We start from the raw sequence: 20,670 nt of genomic DNA, 5'->3' as shown, positions 1-20,670 counted from the left end.
GCGGGGCAGCTGAAATGCAGACCAACCAACCCGTGGGTAAAGCGACCTGGTTGACATTCAGCCCTATGGAAGCATCCCCGCATCTACGGAGTACGACTTACCTACTACAACGTGGTTGATGTCTGGGATGCTCAAACATCACGCGAGCTATGCAAGGTTGAGACAGAGCTTGGTTCGCGCTTGCGGATATCTACCTCGACCCTTTTTGACTCTCTTGTAGATTACTTCTGCAGACTCGCGCCTACGTGCCGCTAAAATCCTTGCATACGTCCTCTCCGTGCCCGGCCTCAATGCTACTCCGGCCCCCTCAATCTGTATTCCGTTGGCACCGCGGCAGAACACCAGGCCCGTTTGTCGCTTTACAATTCATAGTCGTATCTGCACGTCTACTGCAAACCTCCCCTCTGAGACTTATTGGCCCATTGGCGACAATCATCAAGCCTCCACCGAAGAAGCTAACAGACGTCAGTCGGATTGCCAGACAGAGCCTTCCATCTTGGTCAGCAGTAATGCCTTGTACTGGGTTTCGCCATCCTCCGCCACAGTCGAAACGTCCGCTATATGCAATCTTCACCTGACGATAGACCGGGGACGCCCGAACAATCACGGGCCGGGACTGGCGTGGGGTGGGCAACCATTAGTCTCTGCCATACGATCTGTCCTCCACTAAAATCTGACGTTGTCTTCTGGGGACCCTGCCACCCTCTGTTCCCGTTGACCGGCTGCCCAAACACCCTATGAGATGGCTCTGATCATTGACACTATGCCTGGTAGGGCTGCAGCTACGACATTCGCGCAGCCAGAACCACCCCGGAAGCATGCATGTTTAGGCTGTCCCGGCTTCTGGGGTCGGTCTATCGCGATTCCCATCGTCATCCGCTAGGGTGGGGAGCTCTTCTGGAGCTCGAGACAAAAATACGTCTGCTCTGTCAGCAGTTTTACTCATCGACACCTGTATGCGATGTGGCCAATCACTGACCTCAACCTCGTTCTGTCGCCCATCACACTGCATGTCGTCCCCTCACAAGCATCCAAGTCTTGGGAGAAAGAGTGATCGAAGTCGCGAGCATGTTCTTCAACCAGACCTGCAGCATAGCCGGCCTTCTGGGAATGGTTGAGGATTCTGGTCAGGAGCCCAGTGATCACCCGTTTCGCTGTCCCTGGTCATGGCACACCCATTCTTCGGTCTGTCGACTTGGTGGACGCCCCTTTGATATGGTTGCCGTAACCCCTGACGTCCTTTCCGATGCCTTCATCAGCCTCAGCCTCAGCTCCGGACTACGTCTACCTCCGGGTGGATGCTTCCTCACCGTTTAGAGTTCAAACGATTGACTACCATTGCCGGTGCGTTGTCCGGCACTGACATATGTTGTGGCTGGGTCAGCCCATATCAATATGATGCACTATCATATGCTGCCACATTTGGCTGCAATCTTCTTCTTCTGGCTTTGGAAGAACGAATCTTGACCATACAAACACATTCTGTCGTTTCAGATACCCGACACAGAAGCAACTTTTCTTCGGTGTTACTCCATACCAAGCTTTTCTGACGGCCTTTGCCGACTGTTTGAGGCACCGCAAACTCACATCATCACTCATCTCGTGATACGCCGTCTCCGGTTCGACTACTGCGGATCTCTTTCGAGTATTCAACAGCTATCTTGGGTCACTGAGCTCCGCCGACGTCATTACCAACAGCGAGGCACATCCGGTCGGAGGGTGTCTGATTACTTCGATCGACCCATCTACTCGGTTCGCAGATTCTACCCCGAAGTGGATGTCTGTCGTGATGAGCATCAAGCTCGAAGTCGAGGAACAGAATATATCACTAGCTTCCCCCGATCCGAACCTGCCACTTTCTTTTGATCATAGCCACACGAACATCATCCAGCTTGAAGATCAAATAGACTCGGATACACAGTACACAGTCGAGGATATCCTTGTCGCCTTTGCGCCGCCATCAGTTAGTCAGGAGTCTCATCCTTCCCGCAGACCGTCATCAACCATGTCATCGTCGCGTTCCGGCCGTTCGGGAGGGTCATCAAGCCACCACCGTAGCTCCAAGAGTAGCAAGAAACCAAGGGCGGTTCAAGTTAGTCACGGTCTCCTCTTTGTACTACCCCCCCTGTTCAACAAGCATGCATCACTACATCTAGCTTTCTCATCCATCTTAATTCTCAAGTCCAAGATGAGACTGCTTTACCCGATCCTCCTTCTTCATCGGGCACCGTACTGACCTTTAATTATTCATAGCGCTCAATCCAACAACTCATCGAGTCCCTAGAGACGCACAGAGTCAACACCCTCACAGAGCTCTGCCGTATCGAGCGCGTGGCGGCTACCTGCGAGAACGAGGAAGACGCTCTAGCCTTCCAAGGACCCATGACCGCCGCCTGGGACTACTATGTGAACAGCAATCAGTTTCTCACGGAACTCCGCGGCCTGACGCGGAGCTACCCCCTCTGCAGCGACCTCCTCTACGACGCTCACGTTCGCGTGCGCAACGATCCCAATTCGAACAAGAGCTGGAATCTAGCCTGGTTGTGTCTTGTCAAGATTCAGGAAGAGTGAGTACTACCATCACCGTGATCGAACCATACCATGAGAGATGAGGGCTGACATTTGTTCCCTTTGCGATTGCAGTGATCTCGTGTCCGGATACGCGGCTCTGGAGGCCACCAAGCCCGAGATGTGGGGAGGTCGCGAGCCCTCTACCGATGAGGCGGCACAGCTCGGCGCCTGCTTCGAATATGAATGGAACAAGGCAGTCGACACGATGTTGCGGCACTGGTCCGTTCCCCCGACGTGGTTTTAGTCTGACAGTGGGGGGGACTCACGATCATGATGAGCCGGCTTACATGAGCGCGACAATTCAATAGACGGATGAAGAAAGATTTACGACACGCATCTAACGGGGTCCATTTGTGTTGCTTGGTATTAGAGCATGAGCGAGCGAGGGAGAGAATTTTTTCCCTGAGGGCATAGCATTGGCATGGAGATTTTGGGCATTGGGAAGAAGCATCGCCATACACCACTCAGTCTCACGACAATGGTCGGATTTTGTAGCAATTTTTGGGCATTTTTGTTGTACTTGTTCCTTCTAGAAGAGGTGTCCAAGTCACAAGGTTGCATTCATAGAGGGCTTCTGGCAAGCCCTACGGATAAATCTCGTCTACCCATATTTAGAAGCATCAAGAGAGGAGAAGCATTTATTCCTGCGCAACTTTGCTCTCGGTTGAATGAGTATGAAATCTCACAACTATGCCCAGAGCACCGCACGCTACAAGACGCGTCAAACTCTCCCACAAAACGAAGCATCATGAACGCGTGGGTACCAACTGAGCGCAACGGGCATTAACCATTTGACGACGCAAGATTATGCCTAGATCACTACAGGCCCAAGACGTAGACTATTCTAGAATCATCTAATCGCTTAGCAAGCAAGAACTGGGAACCGCCGTCAAAGTTTGCAGGGCGCAACGGCGTGCATGGCGCCCGAATCGGGGGCATGCGGAGCGGAGTGGAACAGGACACGCCGAATGCGGTGGTGAGAACTTTGGGTGGTTCACAAATTACGCCGGTCCGCCGACGGAGTATCATCCATGTTTTTCGGGTGTAGTTAAGCTATTTCCAATGTCCATGGCCTTCTTTTCACGACGCTCAAGAGCTGATGAAAATACTCACTGCAATCGACCTATCACAAGCAGCAATCGCCTCGATGCGGAGGTGAACATGCAGCGCCTTGCAAACACGGCGATGCTCGTACAGCCTGTTTACATCGCACATCACTGCACATGATCCATATTCTCAAATCCAATGCTGAATGAGGTATTCAAAGACCAAATCAAATCTTGAGATTAACGAGTCTGGGCCCGGCACTGGCCTCTTGAATCTATACCGTGTAGCTGTCTGCCTCTTCGTCTTCTTTCAGAGGGTGAGCTGGTTCCACCCCTCTCTATTGATGCAAATATATCCGCTTTGACCAGGCATTTCCGACCTTTTCCCAATGCTATGATTATCCGAAACATTTTCCGACCGTATTAAAAACACAAAATCCGGCGGTTCAACATGTGTTGATTGCTCTTGGCGCAGGCCTCGGTGGTATGGCTCATGGCTCAGTTTCACCGTCAGTGCCATCTTCCTCGCCAACCCAATCGTCACTCTCGAGGCCGCGGTTGCGGATGGCGAGGGAGCCAATCCATCCCAAGAGAGCAATACCGCCGAATATGCCCCAGACTAGGGCCTCACCCTTGGGATGGACACGCGTGGAGAGCGTGAAAAGGGAGCCGGAGACGAATGGCCCAAAGCTGCGGCCCGCGGCGGACAGCGTCTGGGCGATGCCGTTCAAAGTTCCCAAAGTAGCATGATTCGGTGCACAGTTTGTGATCTACAGCCAGCATTAGCAAAAATTCATGATTTCAGTCATCCAAAGATGGCTTACCAAGAGCATGACGCTAGACAGGCCGCCCACGGCGCAGATATTCTTGATGATTAAGATAACGCCGAGTTCCGCGTACAGCCAGGCAGAACCGCTGCCGATACCGAACAGCGGCTCGTCGTCCAAGTACGGAATCCAGGGCATCAGGGCCATGCTAACGGCCAGTCCCAGCAAGGCAATGCGATATGTTCCCAGGTTTCCCAGCCGCGTCTTCAAGTGCTGGAAGAGGAAAGCCTGGAACGCTATAGTAGCCACGCCGGCCAGACTGAGACTGATACCGATCTTGCTTGGCGGAAGACCGCGCCCAGTTGGAGGATTGGCATCGGCGAAAATCGGGTACAAGCTGTTGTAGGAGATGTTGGACAGCTGGAATACTAGGTACGTCAATAGCACAAGCACCGTATTGCGGTTCAAAAGTTGACGCCATGTCGCCAGATCGCCCGGGAGTTTCGCGTCATCGTCGGCCTGGGCATCGTTCTCAGATGCATGGTGCAGCAACCCTTGATCCTCTCCCGCCTCATCCTCGTCATCGTCTTCTTCTTCTTCGTCGTCGTCGTCAGTGCTAACCACGGCTTGTGATCCGCGGCGAGGCCAGCGGGTGGCCCATGAGCCTCTGCGCGGTTGCGCTTCTCGCGAAATCCAGGACCAAGCTTTGCGCGCCCAGGCAGGAATCCATGCTGCGTGGTCTGGCTCCAAGGTTTCCAGTGTCTCCTCGAACCATATTGCGACGACAATCACGCTGATGAACAGTAACCCTGCGCTCAGCAAGTTGGGCGCCAAATATGGGTATCGTTTTCCCATGGTACCAACCAGCAACCCGCCCAGGGCTGGACCCGTAATGCCGCCTAGGGAGTAGATGACGGGAAGCCATGTAAAGGCCCGGCTTTGATTAGAGCGGTCCGTCACTTCGCCTAGGACAGTGGGAACCACGGCAGCGTTGCCATTGAGCATACCCATGGCCACATGGACGACTACGATCTGCCAGTAGGTCCTGCAGAAACCGAAACCCACAAAACAGCATGCCAACATAAAGGTGCCAAGAACCATGGTCGGTTTTCTACCCACGACGTCTGATAGGTAGCCCCATAGTAGGTTCGTTGATAATTGAGCGAGGGCGAATGCTGAGGCAAGGATACCGACATACAGACCTGTCTGAGAGTCGGGGATATCGGCGAAGGACTCGACCATCTGAGGCAGGTAAGGGCCGATGGAGTTTAATGCAGTCTGCTCGCTCAAGGAGAGGAAGGCAAGCAAAGCAAGCTGTTTGACGGGCAGAGGAGTCTGCTGGTGATCGTCGTCTGAGGCATCGGAATCTTCATCGGAATGTGGGAAAAGCTCTGCCGAGGATTGCTCGCGGGGGGTCTTGGGAGGTGGTGTCGGAAAGGTGTGATATCTATGAGTAGACTGGCGTCGCATCGTGGTCCTCCGGCTGGACTCGATGTTTCCAAGAGTCGGTATGGGAGCGCCTGCGTGGAATGAACCGGACGAGGCTGTCCGGGACACAGCAGCTGCGCGAGCAATGTTATTGCTGTTGGTGGTGCGAGGCATGTTGGCAGCTGGGGCAATCGAGGCGGCGCAGGGCCTGATGCCAGAGGGCGAACAGATGCAGCTACACAGGTTCTTGCAGCACAAGCGGTGACGTCGTCGAGATGGTCGTCGAGATCGGTCACGGTTTACGGGGGTTATCGGATTATGATGGTCGGAGATGGGTTCGGTGGTGAGCTGCTTGTTCGGGTGTAGCTGCTGGGACGAGGCTACCCCGCTGCCAGGGTCTCACGGAGATGGAATGCAGAATCGCAACCTCCAGCGCATGGTCTCGAGTTGCCTATAAATGCGAAGCGGCGACGTGGTTTGGGAGGAGAACAGGACAATTGACGACTCGGGCACACTGGGGAGGGTGGAGATGTGCGTCTCTCAGTGTCCTGAGCTGGGAGGTGAGAAGGTGGAGGAGGAGTTCGAAGGCCGCAAGACGGGCGAGGGGAAGAGAGGCGCGGATAATGTTTGCGACGCAATGAAGTAAGGCAATTAATTAAGCGGGTGGTTGAAGAACATGGAAGGTGCTGCAGGTCGGCGGAAGGATATCGGCGGGTAGCTCTCGGCCTGGGCCTGATGCGACGTAAGAGCTGCCCAGAAGAGCAAGCGAAGACGGGGAGAGGTGACGGGTGAAGGTCCAATTGGAAAGAAGCACGGACATGGGTGACCTCATTTTTTACTACTTTTCTTTTCGGTTTTTTTTTCCTTCTTTCCCTTTCCTTCCCTCCCTTCGATCCTTCCCTCTGATTTTCCTGGGTACGTAGTCTCTTCGCTTGGGGCCTGGGGTGATCCGTGCTCTGTGCTCGCGGCTGCCTGTGGCTCGTGCTCAAGACAAAATGAAGGTGGCAGGCGGGAAGTTAAGCTTTCCGCACTGACAGACACCAATCTCACTAACAGCCAATCAACGCACCAGGAGATCGGGGCAGGCACGAGGCTCGCACTGCACTTGCTTCTCGCATCACGCGCAGGAGATGACGCCCACCCTCCAAATCACCACTTTGTCATTGGCTGATGCCATCTGATCTCGGATCTCTCATCTGGCCTTGATCGTCCCAGATCTTCCCTCCCACCCAGTAGACAAAATGTAAACGGCCACTAGAACCCTAACGTTTGACCTCTGCTCTTTTGCCATTTGCTATCGCAGTCTACACCACTACACGTGTATTCCTCGGCATCTCCAACCGTTCGTCTCTTCGACTGCATCCAATCATTTGACTCAACACACCGTCGGGAATCCGCACCAACATAGTACTCAGCTTTTCAAAGTAGCGGCAGTGTTTACGAGAGACTGCCTTGTGATCAACACATGTTGGCACCAGGCCAAATCTCTCCGAGACCGCATCTAACGTGGCAGCGAGACATCTGACACTGGATCAGAAATCCTCCGAAGCTAGCCTCACGCAGGGTCCTGTCGTGTGCTTCTCTAAACTGACAAAGAGATGGTCCACGATTCTGTACTAGACGCCCCAAAAGGAGAAGAACTACGTCAAGGGCTTCGAATCATGTGCGGATGCTGGTAGCTGGTGGGCGATGCCAGCGAATCTTTCATTGATCTCGTGTCGAAACTATGGTTAAGACTGAGACCAAGTCTTGCAAGATGTCTCTTTGAACGTCTTATGAATGCTCAACAACACAGAGAGAGGCGACTGCAAATAGGGCGACCCTGTGAATCGACAAGATGTCAACCCTTTTATGATCGCTAGCGTAAACGGATCACGGATGACCATGCCATGATATATTTAGACAGACGCGACTCAATATCTCGGTAACATTCACCGACAAACAGCTCCCAATACCGAGCTTGTGCGAAACCTTTGCCTTGATCCTTGTCCGCCTTGCCTTTTCTCTCATGTCATTGGAAGATTCTTCGTTCAGACACATTTTGGAGAGTTACATGGCAGATTGACACCCGAAGTGCCCCGCAGCCCCGGATTCGGGTACTATGAAAACCGCACGTCCGGCTGCAACCAAAGGCGTACATGTCTCGGGCCGCATTGAACCGGGCCTCGGGGGTGTGGCATGTATACAAAATTCCCAGGAGCGCGGTATACCCTCGGCCCCCACGGATCGCACATCATTATCACGACTGGAAACAGCTTGAAGCCGATTTCCACCGACCTGCCGAGCAGATTCAAACCTGCGACACACAGTGCCTTCGGAGTTAGTATCGTGCTACAGAATCCTGAGCATTTTCTGCCGGGAACTCAAAGCAATATCGGCCACCAAGCGATGCTCTTCCAGCTGAGTCAAGGTGACCATTATGTGTCCAGTCAAGTTCTTATGTCCGTAATGCAGTAGAGAGCGCCGAGGGATACATCAAGAGACCTTCTTTAGCTTTTAAGCGATGATCAAGCTGTCTTCGCTTCTTCTCATGTCCCTGTATCCCGTATCCGTCTTCCGCAAGGTACTGACAAGGCACCCCCGAGTGCATGGGGAGTCAACCCCAACGCCAAGGCTCGCGACAAAAGATATCTTGATGTCTCGGTCAAAACTGAACCGAATCCTCCATCCCCTGAGAGATCCGCACGCGTCCTAAAGACGAAGCTTACAGGGGCGTTTCAGTCAGGTGCCTGAACTCATTGCGACATCGGCCAGCGTGTAAAACCGAATCCTCGATTCTCGAAAGCTTGGGTCACACGCCATTGTACTTCATAGGAAAGTAGCACCGTGAGACCATAGTTTGTTTGTTCATTCAGTTTCATGTTTTTTTCATATAGCATTATATCATGAGCTTCATACGAAGACGCGCAAGAACTCGACCAGTGCCATCATAGCCATAGCCTGGCCGTAGGGCATGCTCGTCCGCGGAATATCCTTGTAATGCTGCAAATCGTGACCCATACCCGTGCCAAACGACGTGTTGAGCAGCTCGCCCTCCGGGCTAATATTTTCCAGAATGGCATTAATCGCCTTGACGGCGACGGCCTCGTACTCCTTTCCAATGTACTTTTTCCGCTGCGCCTTGAGGATGCCGTAGGCGAAACCGGCCGTGGCGCTCGCCTCGACGTAGGAGCCCTCGGACTCGGGCACGTCGAGCAGCGTCCTCCACAGGCCGTTTTCGACCTGCAGCGGCACGAGGGCGGCACATTGAGCTTCGAGGGTGTTGATGAGGTGGGAGCGGAGGGCGTCATCACCCGTGAGGTTGAGCAGCTCGATGAACTCGGGGATGACGATGGTGAGCCAGCTGTTGCCGCGGGCCCAGCGGGCGCGGGCAAAGTTGTGGCCGCCCTCGTGGAAGGTCCAGCCGTGGAAGAAGAGGCCGGTAGGCGCGTCAAAGAGGTACTGCAGGTGGAGTAGGAACTGGCGCTTGGCCTCCTCGACGTAGTGGGGGCGGTTGAGGACGAGACCGATCTTTGCGAGGGGCAGGACGGTCATCATGAGGGTGTCGTCCCAGAGCTGCTGGTCGTTGACCTCGAGGTAGGTGATGTGCTGCATGCCGCCGTACTTTGTGCGGGGGAGGTCATGGTAGGCCCACTCGGCCCAGCTGTCGAGCCAGGGGAGGTAGGTCTCGTTTCCGGTCTTTTCATAGACGTAGGCGAGGGTGAGGAAGACGGCCATGGTGTTGATGTTTTTGCCCTTGTGGCCCTCCTCGAAGCGGTCGCGGAACCAGTCCTCGATGATTTTGAGGTCGGCCGGGTCGCCATTGAGCTCGTAGTACTTCCAGATGCCATACAGGCCGATGCCGTGGGTCCATTCCCAGTCGCCCCAGCCCTTTGTGTCGATAACGCGGCCGTTCTCGAGCGTCATGAGGAACTCGCCCGTGGTGTCCTTGATGTTGACCATGTCGTGGATCAGCTGCTTGACCTGTTTGTGAATGTCGGCCCGCTTGACGCCATGGAGCTCTGTGATTCCCGCAGGCATTTTGGCGGTATTCTTTCTGTGTTTTTTTTGCGAGGATTGGTTGTTAGACCCTTTAGGTCTCTGTGTTTGTAATTAGCCTTGGGAGATCAAGCTTTGGCTGGCAATGTGAGGTCACGGCCATCTCACTCCCCATGATATCGAATTCGTGTCGATTGGTGACGCAAAATGACTACTCTACAGGTGGTGTAAAATGAGACTAACCTTCTTGTTCAAACGTCGTGCGGCACAGATAACATGTGACTTTGCGACGGTATGATGGGGGGGGGGGGGATATCTAGGTATGTACAAGCACGGCGCGGCACCAAAAGACGCGAAGACACGTGAGACAGAAGTTTATCAACAATATGTCAGATCCTCGGGGGAAAAGGGTACGCTCAGAGGCACGAAGTTTGGGTGCGGAATCCTTTATGAAGGGGAGGGCTCTGGCGAAATATGCTTGGTGGGAAAAACGAGGGGTCGTGGGCGGGAGGATGGAGGGGAACGCATGCTCGGAGTGATGGTGGCCGAGGACCAAGGCCCCAAGATGTCCTTCCAAGACGCGCTTTCCAGTAGGCGGTTTGGTTCAAGAACGATGGATCATGGGAGGAGAGCTGGGGATCCCCACACTCTGGATGGACGGCCAAAGGTGTTTTGGCTGGGATTGTGCGTTTGCGACTGCGAAATCGCAGAAGGAAACGGTTACACACTTGTCTCTGCTAAGGCAGAATTAGGTAATGCAAGGTGTGAATAAGTGAGGAAAGACCGTTCCTCTCAGGTACGCTCCTGGGCCTGGACGACGAGTGCGGAAACGACGTCGATGGTTGGTCGGATGGGCCCGACGTTGACCCCGCTTCAGATGGCACGCCACCGGGGTGCTCCGCTCGCTGCTCGGGCCCTCCTCCCCCGCGCCCCGGGCTTCTTACCCCGCGCCGGTGGAGAAAGCTTTCCCCGATTTTTCTGTCCATTCCCGTTCTTTTTCCTGGCTCCCCCGTGGTTCCCGTGGGCCTCCTTTTCTTACCAGTTGCTCTCTGCTCGGTCTCTGACTGGTCTGTAATTACTTAGGCAAACGGCTATTGGTGTTTTCCGTGGCTGCTATCTGGATTATCCCTGTTCCTGTCCCCAAATTCCTGCGCCTCTTACGAGGTTTCGAGCCTTGAACGCCGAACCCGCCGCTGGCGCCCCCCGGCTTTTTTGTGTTTAGCCGTCCGGGGTCTATGTTTTGGGGAAGTCATCTCCGCACACTCTCCGCAATCCCTTCTACACTGGATCTTTGGGGGAAATTCTGGGCGAGCAAAAGCTGGAGAGGGCGGGCGACGGGGAACCGAGAACTGTCCAGAGCCTAAGGTACGGTACGGAGTAGGAGAGGAGATTTGAGGGGCCTTTTCTGCCCTAGGCAACCAGGCTTAAACCTCATTTTGCGGAACCCTGGACGGTAGAATAAGGTTATCCCATGCCCTCCCCCAGGCACCGTAGTGACAGTACAATACGGAGTGAGATTGAGCGAGATGAACGAGATTACAGAGATGGGCGAGATTTTCTGGAGTCATCTTGAGGAATTGAAGGAACGGGAACGTCTACTCATATAGGAACGGCTTCTACGGGACGGCTGCTCTCATTCCTGATTACTATGATATTCTGATTGCGGAACTCAATTTCCTTTCGTAGCCCCTGTGCATGCAAGCCTCCTCACCGCAGGACATTAGACGCAATGCAACCGCTGCAACACGACATACTGCGTATGTGCCCGCACACACTTCCACACATATTCCCAGCCTCCTGCTGAACTTGCCCCCATGTCCAAGTCTCCATACTGTTGCGTTACGCTTTGCCCAATTCACCGCGATACCATTGTTTACCACGTCTTCACACAAGCTAAGCCAAAGCCTACAGCGTAAAATTGACGGAACAATAATTTGTAAAGTCATTCAAGAGACGGAAAAGACCAGTTGAGTCCGAGCGTCGAGATCAAAGACTCCGTCAAGCTTTTCCTTTGGTGGTGAGCCAAGCCCGGGTCTGGTCGGGTCGGTAGGATTCGCGCCGACGATATGGCTGCTTCGAGGAAAGACGGCCGTTTTCCTTACATCAACCAATCCCATCCCTGCATGCCCGCCACCAGCCCGAAGCAGTTTTCGTGTTACTAACATTTCCGCCCACCACCACGCTGTCTCACACACCATACACCCCTTCAGCCGAGGGACCTCGTGGTCTGAGCCTCTTGTTCTTCGCCAGTCGCTGCTGAACCATTTCGTCTGCCCAGAAATGCGGCGACAAAAGCCCAAGAATCCAAGAAATGAGGCGGCCGGGAGAGCGCCCAAGTGCCATGCCAAGTCGCTCACTGCCGTCGCAGCCGCCATCCATTCTTATTCATTGATAACCTCTCCTCCAAAACCACAATGATAGAGCCTCATCTCGCTCATGGGATCGTGTTTTCTCAACCGCTTAAACGCTTGATTACCAACACCGATTAGCTGACCTTTCGCCGCCTCGAGAAACTACAGACTCGTGTGAGACATTCCAACAAGATACTACTGACTAGAACTAGTCTCGCGCCTTATCCCCCGTTGCAGAAAACCACCAATCACTTCACTTAGTTCAGAGAACCACAGTATAGGCGCACGCCATCGCGCCGGGTCGACCTCGCCAGCCGTGCCAACCATGATAGTTCAGCCAGATAACTTCCCCGTTGGAGCTATGCGTCCACACCCTTATTCCCACCTATCTTGCTGTCGGTTTCCTTCCGGTTGACCATCCATCAGAACCAGCACGCACATGTTCATGTTGTTGCCCCCATGGGTCCCCCAGTCGACGCAACGTTGTCCCCCAATCCCTAATCCTGACTCGTGCTGCTCTAGCCATGAACCTGCCCACTTTCTCATCCTTCTTATCCAATCTTTGTTACCCAAATTACGGTCTCATACTCCATCTTCTCCCCAGATATTGGGGCATACACCGCAGGAACGCGGAGTTCAGAAGGGGGGAAGAGAGCGAGCGTATGGGGGAGGTGTGGTAAACCAGGCCTTGCCAACATCGCACCTTGCCCTACCCGCCACTTCGGTCGAATGATGTCCCAAATTGCACCCACTCCTCCTGGACTCCTGGCCATTCCTCGCCTGTCAATCGTCTGGTCCAAGCTGTGATCCGGCTCGCCGAACCACACAGGACCCGGCAAGCCGTCTCCATACCCACCCCAGGGTACCTGGAGCCCAGGGCCCGTGGGGGTTTGGTTCTGGCTTTGGTCTCGTCGTCTCTTTTCGCGGGGAACCGAGATGTGGACCGGGGAAATGGAGAAGTCCTGCCTGCTTCCCAACAAGAAATCTTGGGGTAAAAGTGAGGAGAGAATGAGGGTGAGATTCCGGGGTTTGGCAGCCCAGATTGATACCACGTCCGGAAGGGGAAAAGGAAGGAATCTGAAGCATTGCCTACGGTACACGGCTCGCTTTTCCCTAACACCTTACCACCCACCCATTACCATCCCTTCGGGGTACTCCACCTGAGATCTGCTCTTATATAGAACGAGGTAGCATCCTCTTTCTCCCATCTCTTGCTCTTCTCCTCCTGTAGGTTGCTCAGCTTCTTCCCTTCCTTTGCAGAGGTTAGACAAGACTCCGGACCCCAAAGCTCCCATCAAGTCAATATCTGAGACCTTTGCTGCGTCTCACTCACCTCGGGCCCTCCCCACCACACCATCAGGAACCTTCTCTCGCTCAGTCTAATCTGGACAAGATGGCCTCTACCGAAGTCGCCGACCCGGAGCTCGTCCGCCCCATGAGCGGAGGCGGCCCGGGCAAGAAGTCCTTCCACGAAGTCGAGCGCACAATCTCCAACGAGAAGGCCGACCACCAGCGCCTCGAGAACGTCGACAATGAGCTGTCAAAGTACGTCGGCGACGGCTCCATCACCGTCTCCAGGGAACGCAGCGATCAGCTGCGCAAGATGATTGATAAGCGCGTCCTGGTCATCATGATCGGCACTTACTTCCTCCAGGCCATCGACAAGGGCACAATGTCCTTCGCCTCCATCATGGGCCTCCAGGAGGACACCCACCTCAAGGGCCAAGAGTTCTCCTGGCTCACCACCTGTATCTACATTGCCATCCTCTTCGTCGAGTACCCCCAGAACTACATCATCGCCCGCGTCCCCATCGCAAAGTACCTCAGCTTCTCCATCATCGCCTGGGGCGCCGTCCTCGCCTGCCACGCCGCCTGTACTGACTTCAAGGGCCTCGTCATCGTCCGCACCCTCCTCGGTATCTTTGAGTCCGCCTGCCAGCCCGCCTTTGTCATTCTCTCCTCCATGTGGTACCGCCGCGAGGAGCAGGCGTCCCGTGTTACGTACTGGTACATGATGAACGGTGCCCAGCAGGTTGTCGGCGGTCTCCTTGCCTACTGCTTCACTCACATCAAGACCGGTCCTCTCAAGTCCTGGCAATGGCTGTTCCTGGCCTACGGTGTTGTGTCCGTCATCTTTGGTGTCTTCGTCTTCCTCTGGATGCCCGACTCGCCCATGCGCGCCAAGTGCTACTCCGAGGAAGTCAAGCGGGAGATGGTCGAGCGTGTCCGCGACAACCAGACTGGTATCCAGAACAAGACCTTCAAGCGCGAGCAGGCCATCGAGGCCCTCAAGGATCCCCAGGTCTGGGGTTACTCTCTTATCGCCCTGTGCACCACCCTGCCCACTTCCGGTCTCGGTGCCTTTGCCAACATCATCATCAAGAGCTTCGGTTTCAACACGCTCGAGGTCCAGCTCTTGGCCATGGTTCTTGGTTTCTACATCATCTTTGTCCTTCTCGGCTCTGTCTGGCTCGTCAAGAAGTTTAACCAGAACCTCTACGTCATGCTTGGCTTCTGTGTCCCGTAAGTCAAAACCCTTCTCAGGGTATCACCGTCAACTAGTCACTAACAGACCTCGCTAGTTCCGTCATCGGCACTGTCCTCCTCATGACCGTCCCCAACAACACCTTCTCCCAGCGCGTCGGCCTCCTCATCTGCTACTACATCACCCTCTCCTTCTGGTCAGCCCAGACCCTCGCCCTCTCCCTCATCTCCCGAAACGTCGCCGGCCAGACAAAGAAGCAGTTCGCCGTCGCCATCAACTTCATCGTCTGGGCCGCCGGTAACGCCATCGGCCCCCAGGTCTTCCTCAAGTGGGACGGTCCCCGCTACTTCATTGCCTTCGCCACCCACTTGGGCTGCTACGCGCTTCTCATCATCGTCATCATCTGTCTCCGCATCTACCTCTCCCGCGAGAACAGGAAGAGGGATGAGATGGTTGCTGCTGGTATCCCCGAGGCCTCTCCCGACTACACTGCCCACGCCTTTGAGGACAAGACTGACAAGGAGAACCTGTCTTTCCGCTATGTCTTCTAAGTATTAGATGCAGGTGGTTGTGTAATATGTTTATGTAATAGCCAATAATGAAGTTTGGCTTCGTCAATATACCCAATATGTAATGCATTGTCTTCTGATCTGCTCTCTCTCGCCGTGATAAGATTTCGTGCAATACTATCTTCCTGATGAGGAGTGAGATGATCCAACTCCAGTGATTAACTTTCGACAATCCGATGCGCTCACGTTCATCCTGGTTTTATGAGTGTTTATGCGATTGCAAGCGAGGACAAACTCGCTGCGTTTTCACTCATCTCAGTTCCCAATCACCTGTGCATGCGATTTTGAAACTGTCTTAAGGACAACTGATCTCAATGATCTACATCTCATTCATGAGAAAATTCAAGTACTTCAACATGTAAGTCAGACATGGTAATGTAACAGGAACATGGACATCTGAGGGCGACTTCATGTTACCTTCAAGGATGAGGGATAAGAGAGAACATGGTGATGAGGCCCAATGCCAGGTATAACGTCGATTTAAGCTCTTTTAGCTTGTACAAACGCCAAGTAAGTCGCTAGTCAGGTCCAAGAGATTCACCAAGAAATCTCTGGCAATCAAAATGTCTTGAGTGGCTTGCATCTTTGCTTGGCATTTGGAGTTGGGTATGGTTCCCCTCACCGGTGCCGCTCTTCACACACCCCTCCCTTGACTCTCACTCCAGCATCCCCCTCACGAGGTACAAGATAGCTTTCCCTCCATCTTCGTCCTCTCTCCTCATCGCCAAGCTACTTCTCGAAGGCCTTGGCAACTTCCACGTACGAACCCTTGCTGATGTCCTCCAAGATGCCCAGACCTCGGGGATCCCAGCCCAGCTCTTTTCTGGCCTTTGCACCAGACGCCCTATTCTCTGTAGACAGGAAGAAGGAGATAGTTTGCCCCAGCTGCGCCTGTGCAACCTCTAGGCTGATATTCCTCAGTGAAACATGAACAGCGGCAGCAATAGCCTCAGAGATCTGGAAGGAGGTCACATCTGTCGCCGAACTCGCGTTATAAATCTCCCCTGCTAGTCCCTTCTCCGCGGCTAGGAGAAAGAGTCTCGCCGCATCGTCAACGTGCACATTTGTAGTCCGGTTCTTCCCACCGTCGACAATCGTCACCCCGCCAGTCTGCGCTGCGATACCCATGAACTGCGCTACACCGCTGCCGCCCCGGCCGTAGACATAGGGCGCCAGCCGGACCGACATGACGCGAACCCCTCTCTTTTCGAGGTCCAGCGAGTGCAGTTCGGTCAAGATACGGGTGTTAATGGGTGCCGGGTCCGCCGGCGATGCCTCGGTAGTCTCTGCTCCGGTAGGGTTTGCCGCGACGCAGAGAGTACCGGACGTAACGACGAGGGGCTTGTCGGTGCCAGCCAGAGCATCGGCGATGGCGTCGACGGCTGCGGTGTCTATGGGTCTGAAGGTCTCATAGGGCTCGCCACCGAATACATAAGCCGTGGCTAGGTGGATTACGATGTCTGCTGCTTTGCTTTCCTGGCGGAGGATCTCTAGAGAGGTCAGGTCACCTCGTACGGGCACAGCGCCGAGGTTGCGGAGTTTCGAGTCGCTTTCTTCGTGGCGGGAGAGACCGTGGATTTGGTAGCCATCTTTGATTGCGAGTTCTGTTATGACGGAGCCCACGTAGCCACTGGCTCCGGTTAAGAAGATGCGCTTTTGGGGGATTTGAGAAGTCATTGATGGCTTGAGAGGTTGTGAGGTGAGTTCAGTTTGTGGCGGAAATGAATGTTGTCGTGGACCAATTTTTCACTTCATTGTGTTGGATGAGCTTAAGGACTGTCTTATAAGTAAGTATTCAAAGGCCTCTAGGTTGAAGCTACAACCAACCTACCCAACGTCCTGGATTGCCTCAATTCGTAGTCTCTGCTCGGGGTTGTTTCCTTGCACGCCGTGGTTGAGTAAGCAAGACGCGGAATTAAGAACAACCAACCACAATCTCCATATACCCTCGATTGGTTGCCTAATCCAGTAAACAGTCGATCCTTCAATGTGACATCCTAGTTCGACTGCATAACCGATTGCTAATAAAACGGTGATAAGACTAGAAAAGCGCATCAAGAGAGGACTCTTGCCGAGTTCGAAGCTTCGGAAGTTTCGACTTGTCCGCTATTGACCCGATGCTCAGCTGAGTCGTGCTGCCAACGATGTCGTCAAATCAGTTAGTGACTTGCTTGGCCGGTCGGGTTTAAGTATGACTTAACCCCTTCTCATAACACGAATTGAAGATGGGCATCAGAAGACTTTGGAATCATGCCTCACTTTTGAGTTTCCTAAACAATGCCCCTTTTAACGAAATCAACCTTCCAAATTGAGTCAGTCTGTGTTACTGCGCCCATAATTGATGAGATGAAGCTTCATGAGCGTGAGGTTGAATGCGATTCAAAGAACGATTGAGAGCTTCTCATTTGTCAAGTGAATACTAGGAGAGATGATTTCCAAGGAGAATTAACTCTATCACGGAATTAAGGTAGTTCGTAATGGACTCACAGCCTCCTCATGTTCTTTGCCAGATACACGAGGCACGGCGTGCTGATGATGAGTGCTGGTGTTTTGTTTTACCGTGAAGACGAAGTGATAAATGGTACGAAGTATTATGAACCTGGGGAATCCTACGGAGACTAGACAGACAGACTACCAAGAAAACATGAGCTCATTGAAACCGGACACTGTCATCGAAAATCAGATCTTGCCCGTCACACCAGGCTTGATGGCCTCCAGCTTCTGCACCAACTCATTCCAGGCACGATCTTGCGCCTCCTTTCCCTCCTTACTCCTCACAAACGGCGACGGCTCCTCGATACCGCAGTCAGACATGTACTTGCCGTGAGTATCGGCACCTGAGGCCCCGGCATGAACTAGCGTCCTGCTGCCGTACTCGGTCGTGCGAGCCAGGAGAAGCTTCATGATCCACAGGGTCCAGCCACCGGCCTCGCGTCCCAGCTCCGAGTGGCAGAGACCCGGGTTGACGCAGTTGACGGTGACGGGATACTCGGAAGCCGGGTGCATTTCTGCGATGGTCCTGACGCCGAGGACCTCGAGCAGCTTTGAGAGAGGGTAGAGCTTGCCTACGGCATCGTCTGAAGCCTTTGCCCTTTCCTTGATGGTGTTGTAAATCTCGCCATCGGGGGCGGTGCGCTCCTCAAAGTTTGTCCAGGCGTGCACTTCGGAGGCGGTAATTGTGAAGGTAGGTCTCGTGTTGAATCTGGAAGCAGTCTCCTTGAGCTTGGGCAAGACGAGGGCAGTGAGCAAAAAGGTGGACACGACGTTGACGGTGATGGTGCCCTCCTCCCCTTCCATGTCCTTGAACTTGTTGTGTACCACACCGGCGTTGGCGATGAAGATGTCAACGCGCTCCAGCTCAGACTTGACACGCTCAGCAAACTTTTGGACGTTGGCGTAGCTGGACATGTCTAGCTGCCAGACGTCAATGACGTCCTTGCCGCAGCCGGTGGTGGACTCGATGTCCTGCTTGGCGGCCCGGCCCTTGTCGAGACTTCGGACGGCGATGATCAACTTGCTGGCGCCGAGACGGACGTAGTGCCGGGCGGCTTCCTTGCCGAGACCCACATTGCTGCCGGTGATGATGATGGTCTTGCCCGCATATGAACCGGTGGGATACGGCAAGGACTTGAAGAGCTGGCTGTAGATGAAGCCCATTGTGTGCTGTTGTAGGGTATAGTAGTGATTGATACGTAGATGATAGTGAAGCTAATGAATTCAGTCCTAGTGATGAGAGGGGTTTCTTAATGACATGACGTTGAAAAGGTGTTTGGACGAAACCATTATATACTACCAATGGCCGCTTGCGACTTCATCCCAAGTCTATGACGGAGTTAGCAAGGGGGAGCGGAGCGGAGACCGCGCGGACCAGTTCCAGATGGTCGGCAGGGGCCTAAACTTTCAAAGTGCTTAAGTCGGGACGTAGATGGGGCCCGCTGGCCGGGCGCGAGCAACCTTAACTCCATGCCGTGTCTCAGAGTGGCTCAAAGAGGCGTTTCTGTCAATTCATTTCGTTGGCTGCCTTCTGCAGTGATGTTGAGCTAGGTAGGTAGACGCTCATCCTACTGGTCGGACTTGTCACACATCGGAAGAGTTTCAAGCTTCGTATGTTCACGAATTTGTCTACATATTGGTAAGCTCATGTGCAGTTTGGGTGGTCGAGAGGTGGGATTTGATGGGCAGGGCACTGGGCATAGGTATCGTTAGCGGAGTTAAAGCGCTACTTGATCAGGCGAATTGCCGCGAGGGCCTCCAGAACTACCCACATTTATACCTACGTAGAGACCATAATGGGATTGGGAATAGTTACTGATTTGTGTGCCACAAAACTGGGCGGATTTCATGCGAACGATCATTATAGTCAGGGAACCCTGTTGCAAGTCGCGTGCATCGTGACTTGGCTGGACCAAATCCAAATGGCTGACTCAATTTCTCACTCAAAACCAACGACAACCGAGTCCTGGGAATGCCGTAAGCGACTTTGGCAGTCTGGCCGCCTCCAGGTCACTCGTGTAATCTCATGACCAAAGGGATGGACCTGCAGAAATCTTCCTTTTCAATGATCATACTCATGCCACCTGCTGAATTGTATGTGGTAGAAGAGCTCGAACATTCACACTGCTACAACTTTACGATGATGGAAGGTGACAACGTAGTATGTTTGAAGATGAGCGGCGCTAGCTGGATCCCTGAGATCTAGAACAGAAACGTGAAGCCTATCTAACTCAGCTTCACCGGCGCATGTATGCCATTAAGCTGAGCTCATAGAACTGTCCGGTACACGAGCGCTTGAGGCCATCATGACTGAACGTAATCGCGTGTAAAGGCTCCCGAATGGTGTTTTGTCGCATAAGGTTCCTGTTACCAGAGCGCCAGAGGTAGTGCCCGCACTCCCAAACAACCGCCTGTCGGCCGCTGTGTAAGCAAGCTTTGTTCGTTGCCGGCTCGGCCAATTTGCCCCGGGCTTAAGCACTAAACCCCGGATTTTGCGGAGCTGGGCCCTAAAGGCGCCAAGGTCCGCTGTCTCTTAAGAACCAAAGTCCCAAATGCTGCGACGCTGTTCAAGAGAAGTCCAAAGGAACGGACAAGAAAAGAGTCCGTCAATTGCCCGCTGCACTGTTTAGCACATTCACGGTGGAAATGTGGCAGATTTTCCGTTGATGCACCGGCTATGAAGCCAACCAGCCATCATTGCCTGACAAACATACATTCTGCATCTTACAGTGAGTAATGGACATAAACGGTCTTAACAGTGTTTTACCATCTTGAAGCCATGATACTCCAACTGAAGCCTGGTGATACTCAAGGTGTAAGGCTTCATGATGCGGATTTTACGACTATCTCCTCAGTACCCTAGGCAAGTGCTGATGAATCCACGCCGGCATTCAAGGTAAGATGGTCTTTCAATGTCATGAAGGATTCAAGATGTCTGCTATATAACCATGCAATTGCAACCGAACATCGTGAATAAGTATC

General features: G+C 53.5%; 8 protein-coding genes across 8 annotated transcripts; 4 read left to right on the top strand and 4 right to left on the bottom strand.

Moving 5' to 3' along the window:
- Positions 1–1,068: 1,068 nt before the first annotated feature.
- Positions 1,069–2,815, top strand: CLUP02_09366 (uncharacterized protein; the record flags this gene model as incomplete). Its single annotated transcript, XM_049288345.1, has 4 exons — positions 1,069–1,163; positions 1,657–2,092; positions 2,254–2,567; positions 2,644–2,815. The coding sequence occupies 4 exons, from the start codon at positions 1,069–1,071 to the stop codon at positions 2,813–2,815; spliced, it is 1,017 nt and encodes a 338-aa protein (XP_049145489.1).
- A 1,293-nt stretch (positions 2,816–4,108) lies between these two features.
- CLUP02_09365 (major facilitator superfamily transporter) lies at positions 4,109–5,986 on the bottom strand (the record flags this gene model as incomplete). The annotated part of the gene is made up of 2 exons (XM_049288344.1): positions 4,109–4,387; positions 4,442–5,986. The coding sequence occupies 2 exons, from the start codon at positions 5,984–5,986 to the stop codon at positions 4,109–4,111; spliced, it is 1,824 nt and encodes a 607-aa protein (XP_049145488.1).
- Positions 5,987–6,269: 283 nt separating this feature from the next.
- Positions 6,270–6,983, top strand: CLUP02_09364 (uncharacterized protein; the record flags this gene model as incomplete). The annotated part of the gene is made up of 2 exons (XM_049288343.1): positions 6,270–6,454; positions 6,869–6,983. The coding sequence occupies 2 exons, from the start codon at positions 6,270–6,272 to the stop codon at positions 6,981–6,983; spliced, it is 300 nt and encodes a 99-aa protein (XP_049145487.1).
- A 1,721-nt stretch (positions 6,984–8,704) lies between these two features.
- Positions 8,705–9,832, bottom strand: CLUP02_09363 (glycosyl hydrolase family 88; the record flags this gene model as incomplete). The annotated part of the gene is made up of 1 exon (XM_049288342.1): positions 8,705–9,832. One exon carries the CDS (start codon positions 9,830–9,832, stop codon positions 8,705–8,707), a length of 1,128 nt encoding a protein of 375 aa, XP_049145486.1.
- A 190-nt stretch (positions 9,833–10,022) lies between these two features.
- CLUP02_09362 (uncharacterized protein) lies at positions 10,023–12,642 on the top strand (the record flags this gene model as incomplete). Its single annotated transcript, XM_049288341.1, has 13 exons — positions 10,023–10,082; positions 10,162–10,271; positions 10,341–10,474; positions 10,587–10,861; positions 11,013–11,141; positions 11,515–11,702; positions 11,763–11,807; positions 11,841–11,936; positions 12,001–12,151; positions 12,280–12,315; positions 12,354–12,416; positions 12,474–12,536; positions 12,568–12,642. 13 exons carry the CDS (start codon positions 10,023–10,025, stop codon positions 12,640–12,642), a joined length of 1,425 nt encoding a protein of 474 aa, XP_049145485.1.
- A 435-nt stretch (positions 12,643–13,077) lies between these two features.
- Positions 13,078–15,177, top strand: CLUP02_09361 (major facilitator superfamily transporter; the record flags this gene model as incomplete). The annotated part of the gene is made up of 3 exons (XM_049288340.1): positions 13,078–13,155; positions 13,430–14,664; positions 14,724–15,177. 3 exons carry the CDS (start codon positions 13,078–13,080, stop codon positions 15,175–15,177), a joined length of 1,767 nt encoding a protein of 588 aa, XP_049145484.1.
- A 747-nt stretch (positions 15,178–15,924) lies between these two features.
- Positions 15,925–16,872, bottom strand: CLUP02_09360 (alcohol dehydrogenase; the record flags this gene model as incomplete). Its single annotated transcript, XM_049288339.1, has 1 exon — positions 15,925–16,872. The coding sequence occupies one exon, from the start codon at positions 16,870–16,872 to the stop codon at positions 15,925–15,927; it is 948 nt and encodes a 315-aa protein (XP_049145483.1).
- A 1,002-nt stretch (positions 16,873–17,874) lies between these two features.
- CLUP02_09359 (short-chain dehydrogenase) lies at positions 17,875–18,852 on the bottom strand (the record flags this gene model as incomplete). The annotated part of the gene is made up of 1 exon (XM_049288338.1): positions 17,875–18,852. The coding sequence occupies one exon, from the start codon at positions 18,850–18,852 to the stop codon at positions 17,875–17,877; it is 978 nt and encodes a 325-aa protein (XP_049145482.1).
- Positions 18,853–20,670: the final 1,818 nt, after the last annotated feature.

The sequence above is a fragment of the Colletotrichum lupini genome, chromosome 4, assembly GCF_023278565.1.
Source record: "Colletotrichum lupini chromosome 4, complete sequence".
NCBI classification, from domain to species: Eukaryota; Fungi; Ascomycota; class Sordariomycetes; order Glomerellales; family Glomerellaceae; genus Colletotrichum; species Colletotrichum lupini.
Note: the sequence above shows the minus strand (reverse complement) of the source record. Positions and strands in the feature narration are given on the sequence as shown.